Raw genomic sequence first — 17,311 nt, forward strand, 5'->3', positions numbered from 1 at the left:
GTTTCCAAGTCAACTACTTTCATTTCCAAGATATCTTTATGACGAATACGCAAATACTTCCACACGGAATCACGAATTTGTGAATCGCCCACTGATAATCTGATTGTTATATATACATTTGAACGGATGTGATTTAGCTGTTGAACAGATATTTTGATCACTCTGATGACAAGGTAGAGATGGGTTAGTGTAGAAAGTTAAAAACAGACTAAAACTTGTCTTGGGCGACGGCCGCTGTTTTTTCAATTTGGGTAGGCCTTCCGTGTAGGCTGTCACTGTCATTATCCCCATACACCTGTCTGGGGATAACCAACTTTCGTTATTCCCAGACAGATATTTGAAACTCCGCTCTTTTAAACAATTATCCACATTCCAGACTATGGAATGTTTCCAAATGCACATAGAAATAAGGAAAGTTAATAAAATATCTAAATATCTATAAAAACATAAAATTAACCAACATTAAATCAGTTGTTACTACATATACACAATATGCGTCGACTTCGAAGTGGGTGTCATGGCCGAATGGTTTAGTCGTCTGCCCTGGAAGTTTTACCAGAAATGTCCCATCCACCCTCCCCCCACTTCTTTTTTTTTTTCAAACTCTCTCTCTCTCTTTCTCTCTCTCTCTCTAGCAAATTGTCATATTCGTCCCCAATCCGATCTCAAAAAGTGTCTAAAAACGATAAATTATAAATAATTAAAAAGCAAACAAACAGAAATATTGTGAGAGCGACAAATGGTCAGATAGAGGAGAAAAAAACAAACAATATTTTTTTTATAAATTAAAAACAATTTTAAGAAATTCATGCTCAGAAACGGAACAAAAGGCCAAACAAAAAGGAGAAAAGAATAGACTCGCACAAAAAAAAAAAAAGATGTGGGGGGAGGATGGATGGGACATTTATCCCTTGCAACGTTCTGTAAAAAGAAGACGAAATTTAAAAAAAAAAAGTGTCGGAACCAGGATTCGAACCCACAACGGTAAAACTTCCAGGGCAGATGACTAAACCATTTAGCCATGACACCCACTTCGAAGTCGACGCATATTGTGTATATATGTAGTAACAACTGATTTAATGTTGGTTAATTTTATGTTTTTATAGATATTTTATTAACTTTCCTTATTTCTATGTGCATTCGGAAACATTCCATATTCTGGAATGTGGATAATTGTTTAAAAGAGCAGAGTTTCAAATATGTGTCTGGGGATAACGAAATTTGGTTATCCCCAGACAGGTGTCTGGGGATAACGAATTTTCATTATCCCCAGACAGGTGTCTGGGGATAATCACAGCATTCCGTGTAAGCTCATGCTGAGAGAAACAACTCAAGTATTCTTTTAACTACTAAACCTAAGAATAAGAAAAAATAAGACCGAGTGCCTTTTAACTTTAATTAACCAATAATAGTTATATCTAGTATCAGTAACGGGAAAAACAAAACACAATTTTGAATTGAATAGGTGGACATTTATGAAGGTCTACTTCTACGCCTATGACTATAACTTACTATGTATTGTAATTGTATCATGTTTCTATGTATATTTGATCTTATAATGTATATTATTGTTTAATAAATATCTATGTATTATATATAACCCATGAAATTTGATGTTTGATCACGGGTCTTTCCTGAGTGGCGACTGTATGGACCTGGAGCCAGCCACTGACATTTATGTTCTATTCCTGTTTCATCTGATAGTCAACACATCAGGAGGTTATCATTTGGTGATTCACTAAGCTCAATTTTGACTCTTGTGCCTCAGTAAATTCAGATAGTAAAAGCTTCATAACATGCGCTTTTCATCTGGCATTTATAAATAAAAGTTTAAACTCAGATTTGGGCTGAGTTAATTAAGTTGAATTGATAATTTTTTGATCTATAATATAATAGCAAAGTACTTTGGTTCCGGACGATTGAAAAGTATTAGATAATGATGTAATGGAAACATAAAAAGAGCCGTATTATTTTATTAAAAAATTGATCAGTGTCATTTATGTTTCAGGTGATGGTGTTGTCTGACTTCTAAATTTCTTCAAATCTCATCAATTTGATGCGAGATATCAAAGTCATTGCAAGAGGTAATCAGACAGTTCTTAATCATCAATATTTTATTTCTAGGATTGCTTAGCTCAATATAGAATGGAAATGGCAGGATATAGTTAGGTGCTTCCTTGCCGGCCTTCACAATTACTTCTCACCAACTTGATACAATTACGGGAGAGGTCAAACAATTTTCATAAAGTAATCTAACTCATTAAACCTCGATTTAAAGAGGTCTTTGAATCTATTAAATATTAAAAACATCAATTCCAGATAGAATAGAACAATTTGAACTTATTGTTTTATCAAGCTGATGTTTTTTTAAAGATTTAACTTTAAGTGTAACTCACTGCATCCAGCTGGAATTGTGTCCGAATGAACAATATGAAGAGGTTTGAGTATAAAATAAGAATTATAATAAGAAAAACTCCGGGAAATACAGAATATTTTGAACTTCAAGAAATATATTCACTCTTGATTATGAACATTTTATTTTTGACTCAAATTTTTAAAGTTCAGCTTAAAATTTTAAATATTCAATTAATTCAGATTGATACAATTTTGAGACAATTCGTACCATTTAACATAAAGTGAAGTGAATACTTTCCTTGGATCAGTTTGAGCTATTTTCCTGATAAAAGATCAATTCTTTGATAGTGGATTTCTCCATCAATACATACGGTGCTATAATGATATTGAACTGCCTGGAGCCTGGGAACATATGTGAAAATACGGGCAAAAAATTTAACCCCACCTTCTCCAAAAACAAAAATTAGAAATGGAATAGATTCATAATAACCCCAACAACAAAACATTGTATTGCTTTATCTCGAGATGATAATAATGCTTTTTCATAAATATTTTTTTCATTTGTTCTACTTAATCTTTTTTTTTTTTTGTGTATGTAAACTTTTTTTTTCCCCTCCTTTTTGCAGACCTGTCTCACTGTTGTTGACGAATCCCTTTCCAAAGATGAGACTGCGATTTATCTTAAGGTCAAGAATTGCCCGTCTCAAGCGTTTTGGGAAGCAGGCATTATGGCTTACTTACTTTTCCTTGTTGGGATTTGCTCTGTTCAACTACAGAAGTCACTGCATTGTTACAATGCCAAACACACTTATTGAGATGTCTCGTCTTGACCACTCAGAACATGGGAGGTGTCAGCTGGATTATGACAGTTTAGGTAAATTTTTAAATTAATGAACAAATGGTATGGTGGTCAAATTGTTTGGCATAACACTCTTACCACGGGGTTGGGTGTCTTACTTTCTTCTTTCGTTCTTCTTTGGGTAATTTGCTCACTGACAATTTTAGTGACTCCTGAAATTAGACCTTTGATAGATTATCTATCAAACATCTAATTTCAGGAGTCACTAAAATTGTCAGTGAGCAAATTACCTAAAGAAGAACGAAAGAAGATTCTAGCATGCTTTTGAGAGAAGCCAAAAAGCGTGCTAGAATCTGGGTGCACTTAAATCTGATGTTCATGAGAGGCAACAACTTATTATATGGATCAAATACGGTCACCCAGCTTCAGCTTGTTGTATTGCAGAGCATGCTGGAATTTGGCGTACTAGAAGCTAGCAAGTACTCTATTTGTGTGTTCATTCAATACAATTTTACAATACTGTACGGAAGTGTGTCATTGTCTTCTACGAGTATTGTAGTTGTGTAATAAGTCCCAAGCAATCATCATCATTGGCCCTTCATTATTTCTTCCTTTTTACGAATACAAGATTAGAATCATGTGTCCCTTCTGGCAGTGATCCTGTCCAATCTTTGTATCAGGGTATCCCCCCCCCCCCCCCCCCCCCCCACTGTACAGAAGTGTGTCATTGACTTCTACTAGTATTGTAGTTGCGTGATAAGTCCCAAGAAATCATAATCATTGGCCTGTCATTATTTCTTCCTTTTTACGAAAACAAAATTAGAATCATGTGTCCCTTCTGGCAGTGATCCTGTCCACTCTTTGTATCAGGGTATTCCCCCCCCCCCTCCCTCCCTAAATTCCCAGTAATGTTGTCACCAAAGTTGTGAGCTGTTAGATATTTCACATACTATGGTACGGTCCTGGTAGTAAAAGTCTGCAGTGCATTTAAAAGTCTCAATATTGTTCAAAAACTTCATGACAATGAAGTCATTTTTTAATAATTTTTTTTTGTTGCTATTGTTTCATTTTACATATAATGTTTTTTTTCCCCATTTTATTTAAATGCCAATGAAATGACAGTTTATCTTAGACCTTAGTCTGTCCTTTGCACATCGGGCTGCTATGAAGTGCTACAGTGATACAAAGCTTCTATAAGCTGTGAACTGTAAAAAGTAATAAAACGAAAATGAATATAACAGCTTCAAATAAGAACAAATTACCAAACACGGAATGTGACGAGCTCAAAACTCTTCCTCAACCAATTACTAGACAGGCATCTATACTGGTTTTCAAGTGGTGTATTTATGTTTTTATTGTTTTTGCTATTGGTTGAAGAAGTGTTTTGAGCCCAAAACGTTCTATAATTGGTATTTTGTTCTTTTTTTTTTTTTTAAGCTGTTATTGTTATATTCATTTTTTGTTTATTAGTTTTTATTAAGTGCTTTAATTATTTGTTGTGAGCTGCTTAAATGACAGTTGACCAACTTTTCAATTCATGGCTATTACCATTAAACTATATGATGGTTGTATTGCAGGAGATGCCAATGTTGACATTTTTGGAGACCCGTCAGAGGAGAGTATTGTAGCAGATAACCCACAAATAGAGAATGGTGGTATGTGGAAGCCCAAGGACTGTAAATCTTGGCAACGTGTCGCTATTATCATCCCTTACAGGTACATCATTTGAGAACTTTGTCTTTTTTTTTCTCTCTTTTTTTTTCCAGTAAAAAATCCTGTGCCTAGTATTGGTAAGATTTATTTATTACAAAATGTAAACAATTAATTTTTTTTCACTTTAACTTTGATATAGTGCTATATCCAATAAATGTGCTCAAAGCACTTTATAGGGGGTTCCAAAACAACAGTAATATGATATGTAGGAAGAGACATGGCATCTTGGATAATGTATGTAAATTGTCTTACCCAAGGACACAGTACAAGGGCCAGAGTTTAGTAATTATTGTTACCTATCCAGTCACTGGCCATTCTCAAAATTGCTGAATTAATCAAAAGAAGAAACACCATGCTGCTGAGCTACAAACAGGATGGACTGTTTGGTCTGATACGGCTAGCTTGGGGAATATATGAATACGAAGCATTGTAATTGTAAGCACATAGGGCACAATGAAATCATGGAAATGTGCGATATAAAACTAAAATTAGACTAAAAGACATGTTTCACGTTATTCTTCTCCAAGAAATTTTTTTTCTTATCGTTTATTATAAGTGACAATTGCAATAACCCATGCATCAGTGACAATTCAATAAAGGTTTCAGGTGATGGGTCATTTTAAAATTTATTTATCTGTATTGTTTCAGGGATAGACTACATCACCTGCACATCTTGTTGAGACGTCTGCACCCGATGTTACAGAAACAAAAGATTGACTACCGAGTCATTGTGGTTGAGCAGGTGAAATGAATACATTTGCTGTACACTGTCACTACTTCCTTTTACATTTTGGCCATAAATATCTAAGAACAAAATAGAATAGAAGCTTCAATTTAAGTGACAAAGACAAGTGATGTGGGTGATTTGAGTTTCCCCTTTGTGAAGAAAACTTGATGAATAAGTCTTTAAATATTGAATGTGAGATGAGAGGCTGGCGTTGTAGGATCGAAACAAAACAATAATTTCTGAATGCTTTCTAAATAGGTGTAAGTACATCATTTAAAAAATATATTAAAAAAAAACTTCTATACGCAAATTTCAGATTTTTAGGACTTGCAGAGGAAAAGCCTTTGCTGCTGTTGCATTCAAGGGTAAAATCGTTTATTCTACAGTAAATAATATATCTACATACTAATAGTTAGCATTTATACAATATTCCAATCACAGGCTGGTACTGATAAGTTCAACCGAGGCAAGTTGATGAATGTTGGATATTTGGAAGCTCTACGCATCAGCAACTTTGACTGTATGATATTCCAGGATGTCGACTTGCTCCCTGAGGATGACAGAAATCTCTACCTGTGTGATGAATATGCCCGTCATTTGGCATCGGCCATTGACGAAATGAGATATCAGTAAGCTTGATAAGAAAAAAAGGTAGTAGATCTTCAGGGCCATAGAGCCAATGGAACCTGGGTTCATTCTGTTGTCTGTCGATTGAAGTGGATAATGAACAGTTGCTCTCATTCTTTTGAATATGATGCCTGATTTTACAAACCCAGCTACCCAATCACTGCTGTCTGGACAGAGTGGTCATGTGGTCTCCATCCTCTGACTTGTTGGTCCCACGGTGGGCTGAGCAAAGTTGAGTCCTTGGGATTGGGAAAGGCTCTCTACACATGTTTCCTCCTAGCACTCAGGTGTGGAATGAATGCCTGGCATTGCCTCTGTTGGAAAAAAAAAATTGGAATAGCGCCTTAAAGGTGTCATATCTTGTGTTACGTGTTCAGTGTTGATGTTAGCTTGGCACCCAGTTTAAAGTACATGAGAACATTTAGTGATTATTGTGCCAAAAAATAAAAAATAAAGAAAGTTCAAGAGGTGAGAAGAAACATGGATTACACCTGGAACTGCTACCATCCCTTTTCCTTTCAAAAAAGTTTTTTTTCCAAATGAGCAAGCAGGTCCCCTTAAAATGATTAAATACATTTTCGAAATGAAGGATTAGAATTTTATTGCGACCTTCTATCTCAATCTGTAAATATGTCAAGAGTGAATCAGGGGCTGAAATTCGAATTGTTTTCGAAGTCCATGTAAGTAAAACTTACTAAATTATTTTTGTTTATAAGATCCATTGTCATTCTATTCCATTGAAGAATATTAGTAAAATATGAATTTTCACAAAATAGACTGCCAATTCAATTTTCGTTTAGAACCACAGAATAATGATTTCACTCTGTTCACTGGACTTCACAAGGCTTCATTTACCTCCCTTCCTCCCCCCCCCCCCCCCCCTCCCCAAGCAGGCCATATGGAACAGATTTTTATATTTCATGTCACAATCACACAGATATAGCTATAGTTCATACTAAGAAAAGAGCCTTCAATGTTAACACATTAGGAGTGGTTTTCCTTTATTATATCATTGAGGCTATCATTTTTGTTTATATTATTACTATTATTATTATTATTATTATTATTATTATTATTATTGTTATTATTATTATTATTATTATTATTATTATTATTATATTCTTCTTACTTATTATTATTGTTATTAGTATCATTATTATTATTATTATTATTAATGTTGTTATTATTAATATTATTATTATTATTATTATTTCATTATTTGTCCTTTTGCAGTGTAATGTATTACAATTATGCGGGTGGAGTGGTTGCGATGAACAAACACAACTTTAAACGAATCAATGGTTACTCCAATTCCTACTGGGGATGGGGGAACGAGGACGATGACTTTTCAGCCAGGTAACAGTTTATACAAAGTATAATGTCTCTGACTTTGAATCCAAATCTTTTCTTTATGTGGTATTCATCCCACAGGGGAAATTTTTTCTCTGGGGTCTATTCCAAGGGAAGACTGGAATAACTTCAGGCATCAGCCGCAGTGCAGCTCCGCAATTTGAACTTTAGGTGAAGTGACTTGCTCAAGGCCACACAGCGCAGTGGCGGGTGATCGAACTTGGTACCTTTTGGGTACGAAGCAAAGACCGTACCGATGAGCCACGCTGGACAAGTGAGCTACCTTAAGTTATGAAAGGATTTTCCAAATGTTTCTTCAGAGCAATTCTGTACTATATTATACCTTGCTTATTTAACTATTCATTTTTAAAGATTGAATATGTTGTCAAGAAACATTGGCATTGCGTGCTGAACTAAATTTGGATTGTACATATAAAAGAAAAGTTAGAGAAAGTGAACATAGGACATAATAGGATGCCACCCACTTGTCCTTGGTACAGCCCACATGAGCCTGTGCCAGACGCTAGACCCCAAATCAAGCATGAGATTTGACAAAACTCCCATTTTTATGACATCGGACAGATGTCCAAGAGATGAAGATAAGCCTAATCTCATTGGACCTGATGCTTCTCCAGAACTGTTCCCTTTTTCTTTATAATAATAATAATGCTGTAAACTTATATAGCGCTATAACTCTGAGACACCAGACTCTAAGCGCTTTATGGTTTGGAAACATTGTTAGATCATATGGCTAAAGTTAAGGTGCTTCAATAATGGCTTGAGAAGTTTTAGGGTGAAAGGGATGGAAGGTGGAGTTGTTCATTCATGTCTATGGAAAAAAAAGTTCTTCAGAGCCATCAGGCCCATGGAGCCAGAGTTTATCCCGTTTTTTTCTATAGCGTGAAACGGACAATAGCAATTGCTTGCTACCCTTTGGATAGGACTCTAGTCTATCACAAAGAACCTTCTGCCAGATCTAACAGACCCAGCTACCCAATCACTGCTGGGTGACACAGGGGAGTCAGAATAAAAATCGCGACTGCACCCGGGATCGATCTTAGTCCCTTTGATTGTGACGCGAGTGCTTTACCAACTGAGCTATCGGGACCCCCATGTCTGTGATATTGAATTATTATCACAATATAGGGATGATCTTCATCCCTCTTACTTTTTCAGGATTGTTCTGCTAACTCTTAAAAATATGTTTCCTAATGAAAAATTCCATTGAACAACTGCAATTATATATATTATGATATATATAGTAATGATTTCTCTTTATTCATCCTGAGAGGAACTTTGTGTCCCAATGCCTCAAACTGGCATCATGTCGGTTTGAAGGACATGCCAAACACTGAATTTTAAATTTAAATGATCAGAAATAGACATTTGTTACAGTGAATGACATAATCAGTCGGATGGTGAAAAGGTTTGAACTGAGATATTGCCAAGTTTAGTTAGGATAAATGATTAAATCAACCCTTTTTGTACATCTTTGGGAAATATAAAATCTTAATTTCACTTCTAAATATTTGTTACAGCTAGTCAAGTTGAAAAAGTTTTAAATTTGAGAAAAGTTGCTGTCTACCTTTCCAATACATCCGACCATAACTTCATGAAAATCACCCGATTTACTTCAAATAAAGATTAAAATGCTTTGGGGAGCATATTCTTTCAGAAAACGAAAAAAAAAAAAAATGCAAATCCAAAATTTTCACCTCCCGACTGGTTATGTCATGCACTGTCACATCTTGTAGTTTCTCTTACCTTTTGAAACTATATTCATTATCCTAAATAAAATATAAAAGTGACAAATTAGGGAGCAGGCACTGTTGTGAGAGAAAGATCTGAAAAACTGTTGTGAGACAGTGTCAGACAAAGTAAGAAAGAAAAATACAAGAAGAAAACCATCCCAAAAAGTTAGCCTGCCTCGACAAAGGTTGTTTTTTTTCTTGTATTTTTCTTTCTCACTTTGTCTAGCATTGTTTCATACACACTTTCTCAGCTCAATAACATATATGGTCTTAGCCAAGTCTCCAATTTTAAAATTATTCTTGCTATAAAGTAAATTTTTAAAATCTAAATCACCCTGACATAAAAACGTTTTTACACACTTTTCGTTAGGGCCAATCTCAAGAGAAGACCCAAGTTTATCCAGACATCAGCTGCAATACAGTGTTGCAAATCGAGCATTAAGAACTAACTTTCTCGATTCAAGTAACCAAGAAGGCGTGACAACAGAGCTCAAATCTTGGTCTTCCAGTTGGAAGTACAATGTCTTATCATCGTGCTCCCTATACCAAAATTTATTTTTATTTACTTCAGGGTGTAAATTATAAATGAGGTATCTAAACATGACATGGAAATATTTAATTGTTTCTCTCTCATCAGAATACAAGAATCCGGTTTGTTGCTGACGAGGCCACCAGAACACATTGGAAGATTTAAGATGGTTAGGCACGCCAAGCAAACTAGATCAGAACACGGGTAAGGATTTAGCTAAACACTTTAAAATATTTTGTTTAATTCTCCAATCTGTTATGAGAATTATTAGTTAATCTGGGTGGGGTTTCTGACCTCCCATAGTGGGCAGGGAGGTACATACTGTGTCTTCTATCCCCCTATGTATGTTTTCCAACATGCTTTCTGTCTTTGTCTTGGAATGAGATTACTTGGTTTTGTCCTGGCCCTGACCGGATACCCTGGCTGGGAGGGAAACAGTCAAATGTATAGTTAGATTTGGGGGATGATATTTTTTTCCTTGTAAATCCTTGTGTTATGTTTTGTTTTTATGTATTTTATATGATTTGTAAACATTTGAGTGTATTCCTCTTAGTGGGGACCTGTGCTTGTGTCTGGATGAGACTTTTAGGTGATCTCAAACTGAGTACATTGATGGCGTGCTCTTGGAATCTACATCTGTTCCTATTTGAACCAATTCCCCTTTGTCTGCCTTATTCTTGGATGCTTTAATTGTAATTCTAGACCTTTTAACTATCCCATTTTCTTCCTTTTTACTGGCGCTGATATGACCTTATTGTGTTGCAAGTGCCGTAAAACCCTTAAAAACAAACAAAACAGAATTGTTAATCCAGTCCTACTCCAAATACACATAGTCAACACTCTTAAAGTCAACTTCTTCTTCACCCTCTCCTTACCACCCATTGGAAAATCGTCACATTCGTTACGATCCAACCAGCACTTTTATCATTCAGATTTCTTTTGTGAATAACAAGCTAAGAAAAGTCGCCAAATTTGAAGTGTCTGCGCTACAAATTGGCCGCTTTGTAAAACAAAGACATAGGCCAGGGGTGGAAAGTCACCCCTAGGACTGAAATTATGGGGTTTAAGGGTATAATTCTGCTGTTTTCCCTATTTGTAGCATAATTAATCAATCAAGGGTTTTTATAGAATAACATACAGTATGAAATAGGGGTGGTTTTAGTGACGAAATCAACTTATTTATAAAGCTGCTTTATGCTGAAACACGTCAGAAGAGTAGAACGTGACAATATTATGCTTGGCTTGGTAGTATTGTATTCTGAAATATTATTAAAAGTTTAGAAAAAATAAGAACATTGAGTTAAACTTATTTGGTTTGTTCTCTTTATCGTAAAGTGAAGAAAATTTTCATTTTTATTATTTTGTTAGAAAACAATACTTTTTTCATACAAAGGTAGGCCTGATCATATTATAGGGTTAACAGGAATTGATTTTTATTTTATTTAAAAATTAAATTAGGTTTCTTTACAAATCTTATATGAATGGTAATGTTAATGATACCTAACAGTATTTATCATTAATGCTAATAATAAAAATTGTTGCATAACTTCATATGCATTTTTTTCTTTTTTTTTTGTATTCAGATGTCGATTGCCTCAATTTTTAGTGGCTTTCAATGTTTTGATTTGAGATCTCCACTGTAGTCTTTTTTTTCTTCTTTTTCTTTATTTTAAATTTGTATATTGTTTGCTTGTAAATGTACAAGTTGCATCAGCAGCACAACAAATCTCCACATTATTTGACCGCATAATTAGTCGTTTCTGGCATAGTTTGTGGCATAATTTCCCACTTTTGCTGCATTTTTGGGGTGTAATTTTGGAGGAAAATGGCATTTTCCTGGAGGGACATTGAAATACAAGAATTTGTGGTCATTAATTCACTTTTTTGTAAAGGAAATTGTTTAAACGTATATTAATTGCCTTTACTTTAGTTTTTAAATATTATTTCCTTCAGATTTTAAGAAACAACCTTAACATTGCTTGGAAATCAGGTGTCAGACAAATTTGGAAAATGTTAATTTTTAAGTAAACAACCGTGTAAATCTTTATAGAATGAATTGTATCTTGGGTGTAAATTATGCCATCTGTACAGTTTAAAAAGATGCTCACTTTTTCTTTTTTCCTTCTGATCACATGTTTGTTTTATTTTCATTTCAATTTCAGTAATGAAATGTTTTTGGGTTGGCGGACGCGCTGGCCAAAGGATGGATTGAATGATCCAAAAGGAGTGAATTACACGTTGAAAAACCAGTATAATGAGAAACTGTACACAAGAGTTGTGGTTGATATAGGGAAACCTCCACGGAGTATGGACATTTATATGGGTGACCACTCACAAGATGTTTCTGTTTGGTGGTAAGTTGATCTTTAGACAGTTATACCCCTTTGATTTCATGTATCACATTTCCATAGTTTCATTACAGTGCAAAAAAAAAAACAAGGATCGATTTTGGGGGGGGGTTCAGAAAGTAAGAAAGCTAGAGAGACATACCTGCCTACTTTTACGGATCGTTTGTTACGGAAATTAGGTCACAATTTCGGACATACGGAAATGGAAGAAATATTACAGATTTTGATTTCACAAAAATTTGGTCGTAGTATTAGAGAGAAAAAAAAAAAAAAAAATTTTTCTTTTAAGTTCCCGCAGTTATTAAAGAAAGAAAAATAATGTTCCTTTAAAGTTATAAAGTCTACTACTCAGTTCACGCCCATGATAGCTTAGTCGATTGCCAGCTCGTAACGTTGGAGGTCAACATTTATTTTACGTATAGAAGGTTGTAGATACGCAGTATTTTTTGTTGTTGTTGTTAATTGGTGGAGTATTACTAAAATTGTCCCATTTATTACTAATGAATTTTGTGTTGGCTACTGATTTTGAAATGTTCAAGTAGACAGGTATGGAGAGAGACAGACAGAGATAGATAGAGAGAGACAGAGAGAGAGAGGAGAGAGAGAGAGAGAGAGAGAGAGAGAGAGAGAGAGAGAGAGAGAGAGAGAGAGAGAGAGAGAGAAAGTGGGAGAACGGGAGAGAGAGAGAGAGAGTGGGAGAACGGGAGAGAGAAAGTGGAAGAACGGGAGAGGAAGGATTCGTTTCAAAGTTATATTTAAAATAAAGGAAAGATGTAAAATATAAAACGAAAAACAAAACTAGGTTGACCTCACAGTTAAATAAGAAAACTAAGATATATATTAGTCTAAAATAAAATCAAAATAGAGTAATCTTAGCTTTGAAATTCTCCTAGATTAAGTGGAAGGCTTGTAGTCAAGTTGGCAATGAATAAAAAAAGGAGTATTTTGTTACAGTACAATTTGGTGCTGATCAAGATTAAATATAGGAGCAGAGATGCGAATTCCTTATTTAAAAAAAAAATTAAAAAATTAATAGATAAAGTGATAATAATAATAATAATATTATTATTGTTTGTAGTGTCTCCATCTCCCTTTCTCTATCTTTCTTACTTTCTTTCTTTCTGACCCCCCCCCCCCCCCCCCCCCCCCCACCCCATTGATAATTTTTTTTTTCCAATAAAGTTCACCCAGTTCATTAGCCTAGATTAGTTTTCAGTTTTCATCTTTCTGTACTTACCAATGATCTCTTTTTTTGGGTATTTTTGAAGGGGGAGGGGGGTGGGAGAGGTCAAAGTTGTCTCAGTGTAGTTTGTTGGAATTGTGAAACTGTTTTTGGATTCAATGAAAAATGAACTATTACAATGAAGGATATAATTTGGGAATTTTGTCCTTTGTTGTTCGTTTAACCCGTGAATTTGTCGAATGCGTGTTCAACAAACGTGTGTTGCACTGCATGTTAAAAAATGCTTCAGAATCCTTGTTATATATCCCAGTAGGCCATATGGAAACAAATTTCTATTTCATACATAACAGTCCGCCTGTTTGGTGTGGGCACCGTGGCTCAGTCTTTGCTTCCTACCCAAAAGGTACCGAGTTCAATCACCCGCCGCTGCGTTGTGTGGCCTTGAGCCAGTCACCTCGCCCTAGCTCACTTTGCGGCGCTGCTCTGCGGCTGACGCCTGGGTTATTCCAGTCTTCCCTTGGAATGAACCCTAAAGACAAATTTCCCCTTGGGGATGAATAAAGGGAATTTTATTTATTTTATTTTATTTATTTATTTTTGTAGTAGCACTCTTAAGATATCTGTCACTTCCTTATGCCAGGTACACATAACACTTATAGTTGACCAATACAGAATTGATTATTGTTGAGGAATAAGTCCAAACCATGTCAATGTTTTTCTCTCTTCTCTTCCCCCGACAGGTTTTTAAAATACTACTATCCATAGCCAACAGTGAGAGCATAGAGCAACAAAATACTTTTTAGTACTCAAGGATCAGAGATCAGCAGACGTGATCATGATGGGAACAGTGGAAGACGTCTTTCATTATTTCTTAATCAAAATTTACAGCCACATCTTGTTGGTTTAAACCCTTGGCAGGCGATATTTAGTTTGACTTGTACACACATTTTCTTACTACTTGTTTGTTTTCTATGTTTTGTTGTCTTTTGTTGTTTTAAGTGTCTTTTCATGTGATCAGAATTCACATGCAAAGATTTTTACAAGTCATCATTGGATGTATGCATTCAATGATAGATGATTCTGACAACGATAAAAAAAATGCTATAATTTAATCAATTTTTGTAAGTAGTGTCTCATTTTGTGAAAGCTTGATGTACTCAAATCATTATCATCATTATTTCTGTAGTCAATAGAATTATTGTTATTGTTTTATTATTTTTTTAGCGCCTCTTTTAAAAAAAAAAATTCATGTGTGACTGGGATTGGTTTACACGTGTGGATTTCAGATATACTACAGGTTGTGAGATGTAATTGATTTTCAGCTTTTTCTTTATTACTATTTACATGGAAGGCAAGTATAAAAACTGAAATTCGAATAATGATGGTGAATAAACTTGAAATTTTGTATTTGTTTCCATATTTGCTCTGTGGTTTCTAAACATCTAAAATAAAAACACAAGACAAAACGCAACACCACTAGATCCTCTCCTTTATTTTTTTCAATAGAGAAAAAAAGAAAACAAATTTTTTTTCTGAATCGAGGCTCAAGAGAAAATCATATGGAACATGACATGACAAGGGAATGTTTATTAATGCTACAAATTTTGTATTGAATCAAAAACACACCCCCCCCCCAAAAAAAAAAATAAAAAACAACAAAAAAACAAAACAAAAACCCAAACCCAGAGCAATTAATCTAAAAGTTAAACATTTGTTGTCAACCATGCACAGCAATGATATTTTTCTTTCTTTCTTTTTTTTTTTTACTTTTTTGTGTTTATGTAAAAAAGAAAATTCTAAGTTGCTTAGAACCATCATTGATTTATCATTAAAATAAACATTTCTTAACATTATCTAAAAAGATACTAGGAACTGATGATTTCATAATTTTATATTTTTTAAAATCTCTTTCTTATTTATGCCCCAAGACCATTGTCAGTAAATTTTGTAATTTTTTTCAATTGAAACATAGCTGGAAGTGGATGATCAAAATCCAGCTTTCTTACATTTTCCCCCACATGACCTTGATGATCCCAAAAAGGCTTAATGTGGAACAAAAAAGCATAAAAGTGTAATTTGATTTAAAAAGCATAAAAATACACCTTTTTGGGGCACAGTTGACATTTCTGCCCCACACAGTTATTCAATTATATTAAATATTATGGCGCTTAAATTTATTTCTATTAATTTAAAAGAAGTAGACAGGTCTTAGCCAGAAACATTCTTTGTTATTAATTTTTATCTATCCGAGTTGGAACAGTTATGCTCTCTCTCTCTCTCTCTCTCTCTCTCTCTCTCTCTCCTCCTCCTCTCCTCCTCCTCTCCCTCTCTTCCTCTCTCTCTCCTCTCTCTCTCTCTCTCTCTCCTCTCTCTCTCTCTCTCTCTCTCTCTCTCTCCTCTCTCTCTCTCTCTCTCCCTCTCTCTCTCTCTCTCTCTCTCTCTCTCTCTCTCTCTCTCTCTCTCTCTCTCTCTCCTCTCTCTCTCTCTCTCTCTCTCTCTCTCTCTCTCTCTCTCTCTCCTCTCTCTCTCTCTCTCTCTCTCTCTCCTCCTCTCTCTCTCTCCCCTCCTCTCCTCTCTCTCCTCTCTCTCTCTCTCTCTCTCTCTCCTCTCTCTCTCTCTCTCTCTCTCTCTCTCTCTCTCTCTCTCTCTCTCTCTCTCTCTCCCCCTCTCCTCTCCCTTCTCTCTCTCTCTCTCTCTCTCTCTCTCTCTCTGTGTGTGTGTGTGTGTGATGACACTTCCTAAAACTAACTCCAGAAACACATACGGACTGATATGAGACATAACATGATTTCAAATTCACCACATATTAAAGGAGCTGTTGTCAGAAAAAAATGTATGAAAAATAGAATTCCCTTGAAGAAATTGAAAATAATTTCACACTGCTGCCATCTGTGATATATTCCATAAGATGAGCAAATCATATCGACTTGAGGCAGTGGTTCCAAAGTCTCCTTGCTACAAATCCAGTAGGTACCAATGATCTCACAATGTTTTTCATGTCCACATAATATAACAACAATTCCATTTATAGGATATATAACTCATTGTCACCTGCCTGTTCATTGATCACTCATTGTTGCTCGACTTTCAGAGAAGTTATATCATTTTGCAATGTTACTTCTTGTCAACAAGTGTCCCCTAATGAAGTTGCAATGGGCTTCATTTTTACAATGGCCCACAAGCCTTCTGCTTTTTTAAAACTTGTTACTTTTATATTTTTTTTATATTGAAACCTATAAAAGCATTCCGATCTTAAGTTACATTGACCTCATTCTCACCATTATTCATTTCGTTATTGATGTGCAAAGCATGAGGAATCTGTGTTCTTCACTTATCATACATAGTACTCATGACATTGCTGTTTGACGCTGAATCTGTGTGCTTCACTTATACATTCTCATAACATCGATGTATGACATTGAATCTGTGTAATTCACTTATCATACAAACTCATAACATTGATGTATGACGTTGAATCTGTGTACTTCACTGATACATTCTCATAACATTGATGCATGACGTTTGATGACTGCAATTTGCTTCTCATCTGAAGCCCTGTTGTAAAGTTGGATTGAGTAGTTATTTTTGGATCCTACTCTGGAAAGCATTTGTTCAACATGACCTATTGAGTTAGTGGACTCATTGTTTTTTCTTATGGGGCAGTGTATATTTTTTGTGTATTTTTGTGGATGACAAAAGTGATTCATTGCAAGTTATTCTACGACTTTTTTGATGTAAAGAGACATAGAATGACCTAGTCATGATTATGCACTTTTTTTTTTTTTTTGGATAAAAACTATTTAATTATTACCGCAATACATATGAAGATGACCCCTATTTATTTTCTCAAGATTGTTCTCTTAATACTTTAAAAAAATGTTTCCTGGTGAATACCAATGACAAACTACAATTATTGCTATAAAGTTTTC

General features: G+C 34.9%; 1 protein-coding gene across 1 annotated transcript; it reads left to right on the forward strand.

Moving 5' to 3' along the window:
* LOC144958796 (beta-1,4-galactosyltransferase 4-like) lies at positions 1-15,057 on the forward strand. Its single transcript, XM_078890999.1, has 10 exons — positions 1-173; positions 2,009-2,084; positions 2,982-3,229; positions 4,732-4,870; positions 5,516-5,609; positions 6,036-6,223; positions 7,455-7,577; positions 9,960-10,055; positions 12,014-12,205; positions 14,123-15,057. The coding sequence occupies exons 3-10, from the start codon at positions 3,019-3,021 to the stop codon at positions 14,145-14,147; spliced, it is 1,068 nt and encodes a 355-aa protein (XP_078747125.1). The 5' UTR covers positions 1-173; positions 2,009-2,084; positions 2,982-3,018; the 3' UTR covers positions 14,148-15,057.
* Positions 15,058-17,311: the final 2,254 nt, after the last annotated feature.

This window comes from Berghia stephanieae, chromosome 13, assembly GCF_034508935.2.
Source record: "Berghia stephanieae isolate SIO BIC M18660-M18661 chromosome 13, UCSD_Bste_1.3, whole genome shotgun sequence".
Taxonomy (NCBI): Eukaryota; Metazoa; Mollusca; class Gastropoda; order Nudibranchia; family Aeolidiidae; genus Berghia; species Berghia stephanieae.

What these genes read in the sequence shown, in the direction of transcription:
- LOC144958796 (XM_078890999.1), top strand. Translation starts at nt 3,019, where the DNA reads ATGAGACTGCGATTTATCTTAAGGTCAAGAATTGCCCGTCTCAAGCGT. An exon ending in GAGTCATTGTGGTTGAGCAG is followed by an intron (nt 5,610 to 6,035) that starts GTGAAATGAATA and finishes TTCCAATCACAG; the next exon opens with GCTGGTACTGATAAGTTCAA. An exon ending in CAAGATGTTTCTGTTTGGTG is followed by an intron (nt 12,206 to 14,122) that starts GTAAGTTGATCT and finishes TTCCCCCGACAG; the next exon opens with GTTTTTAAAATACTACTATC.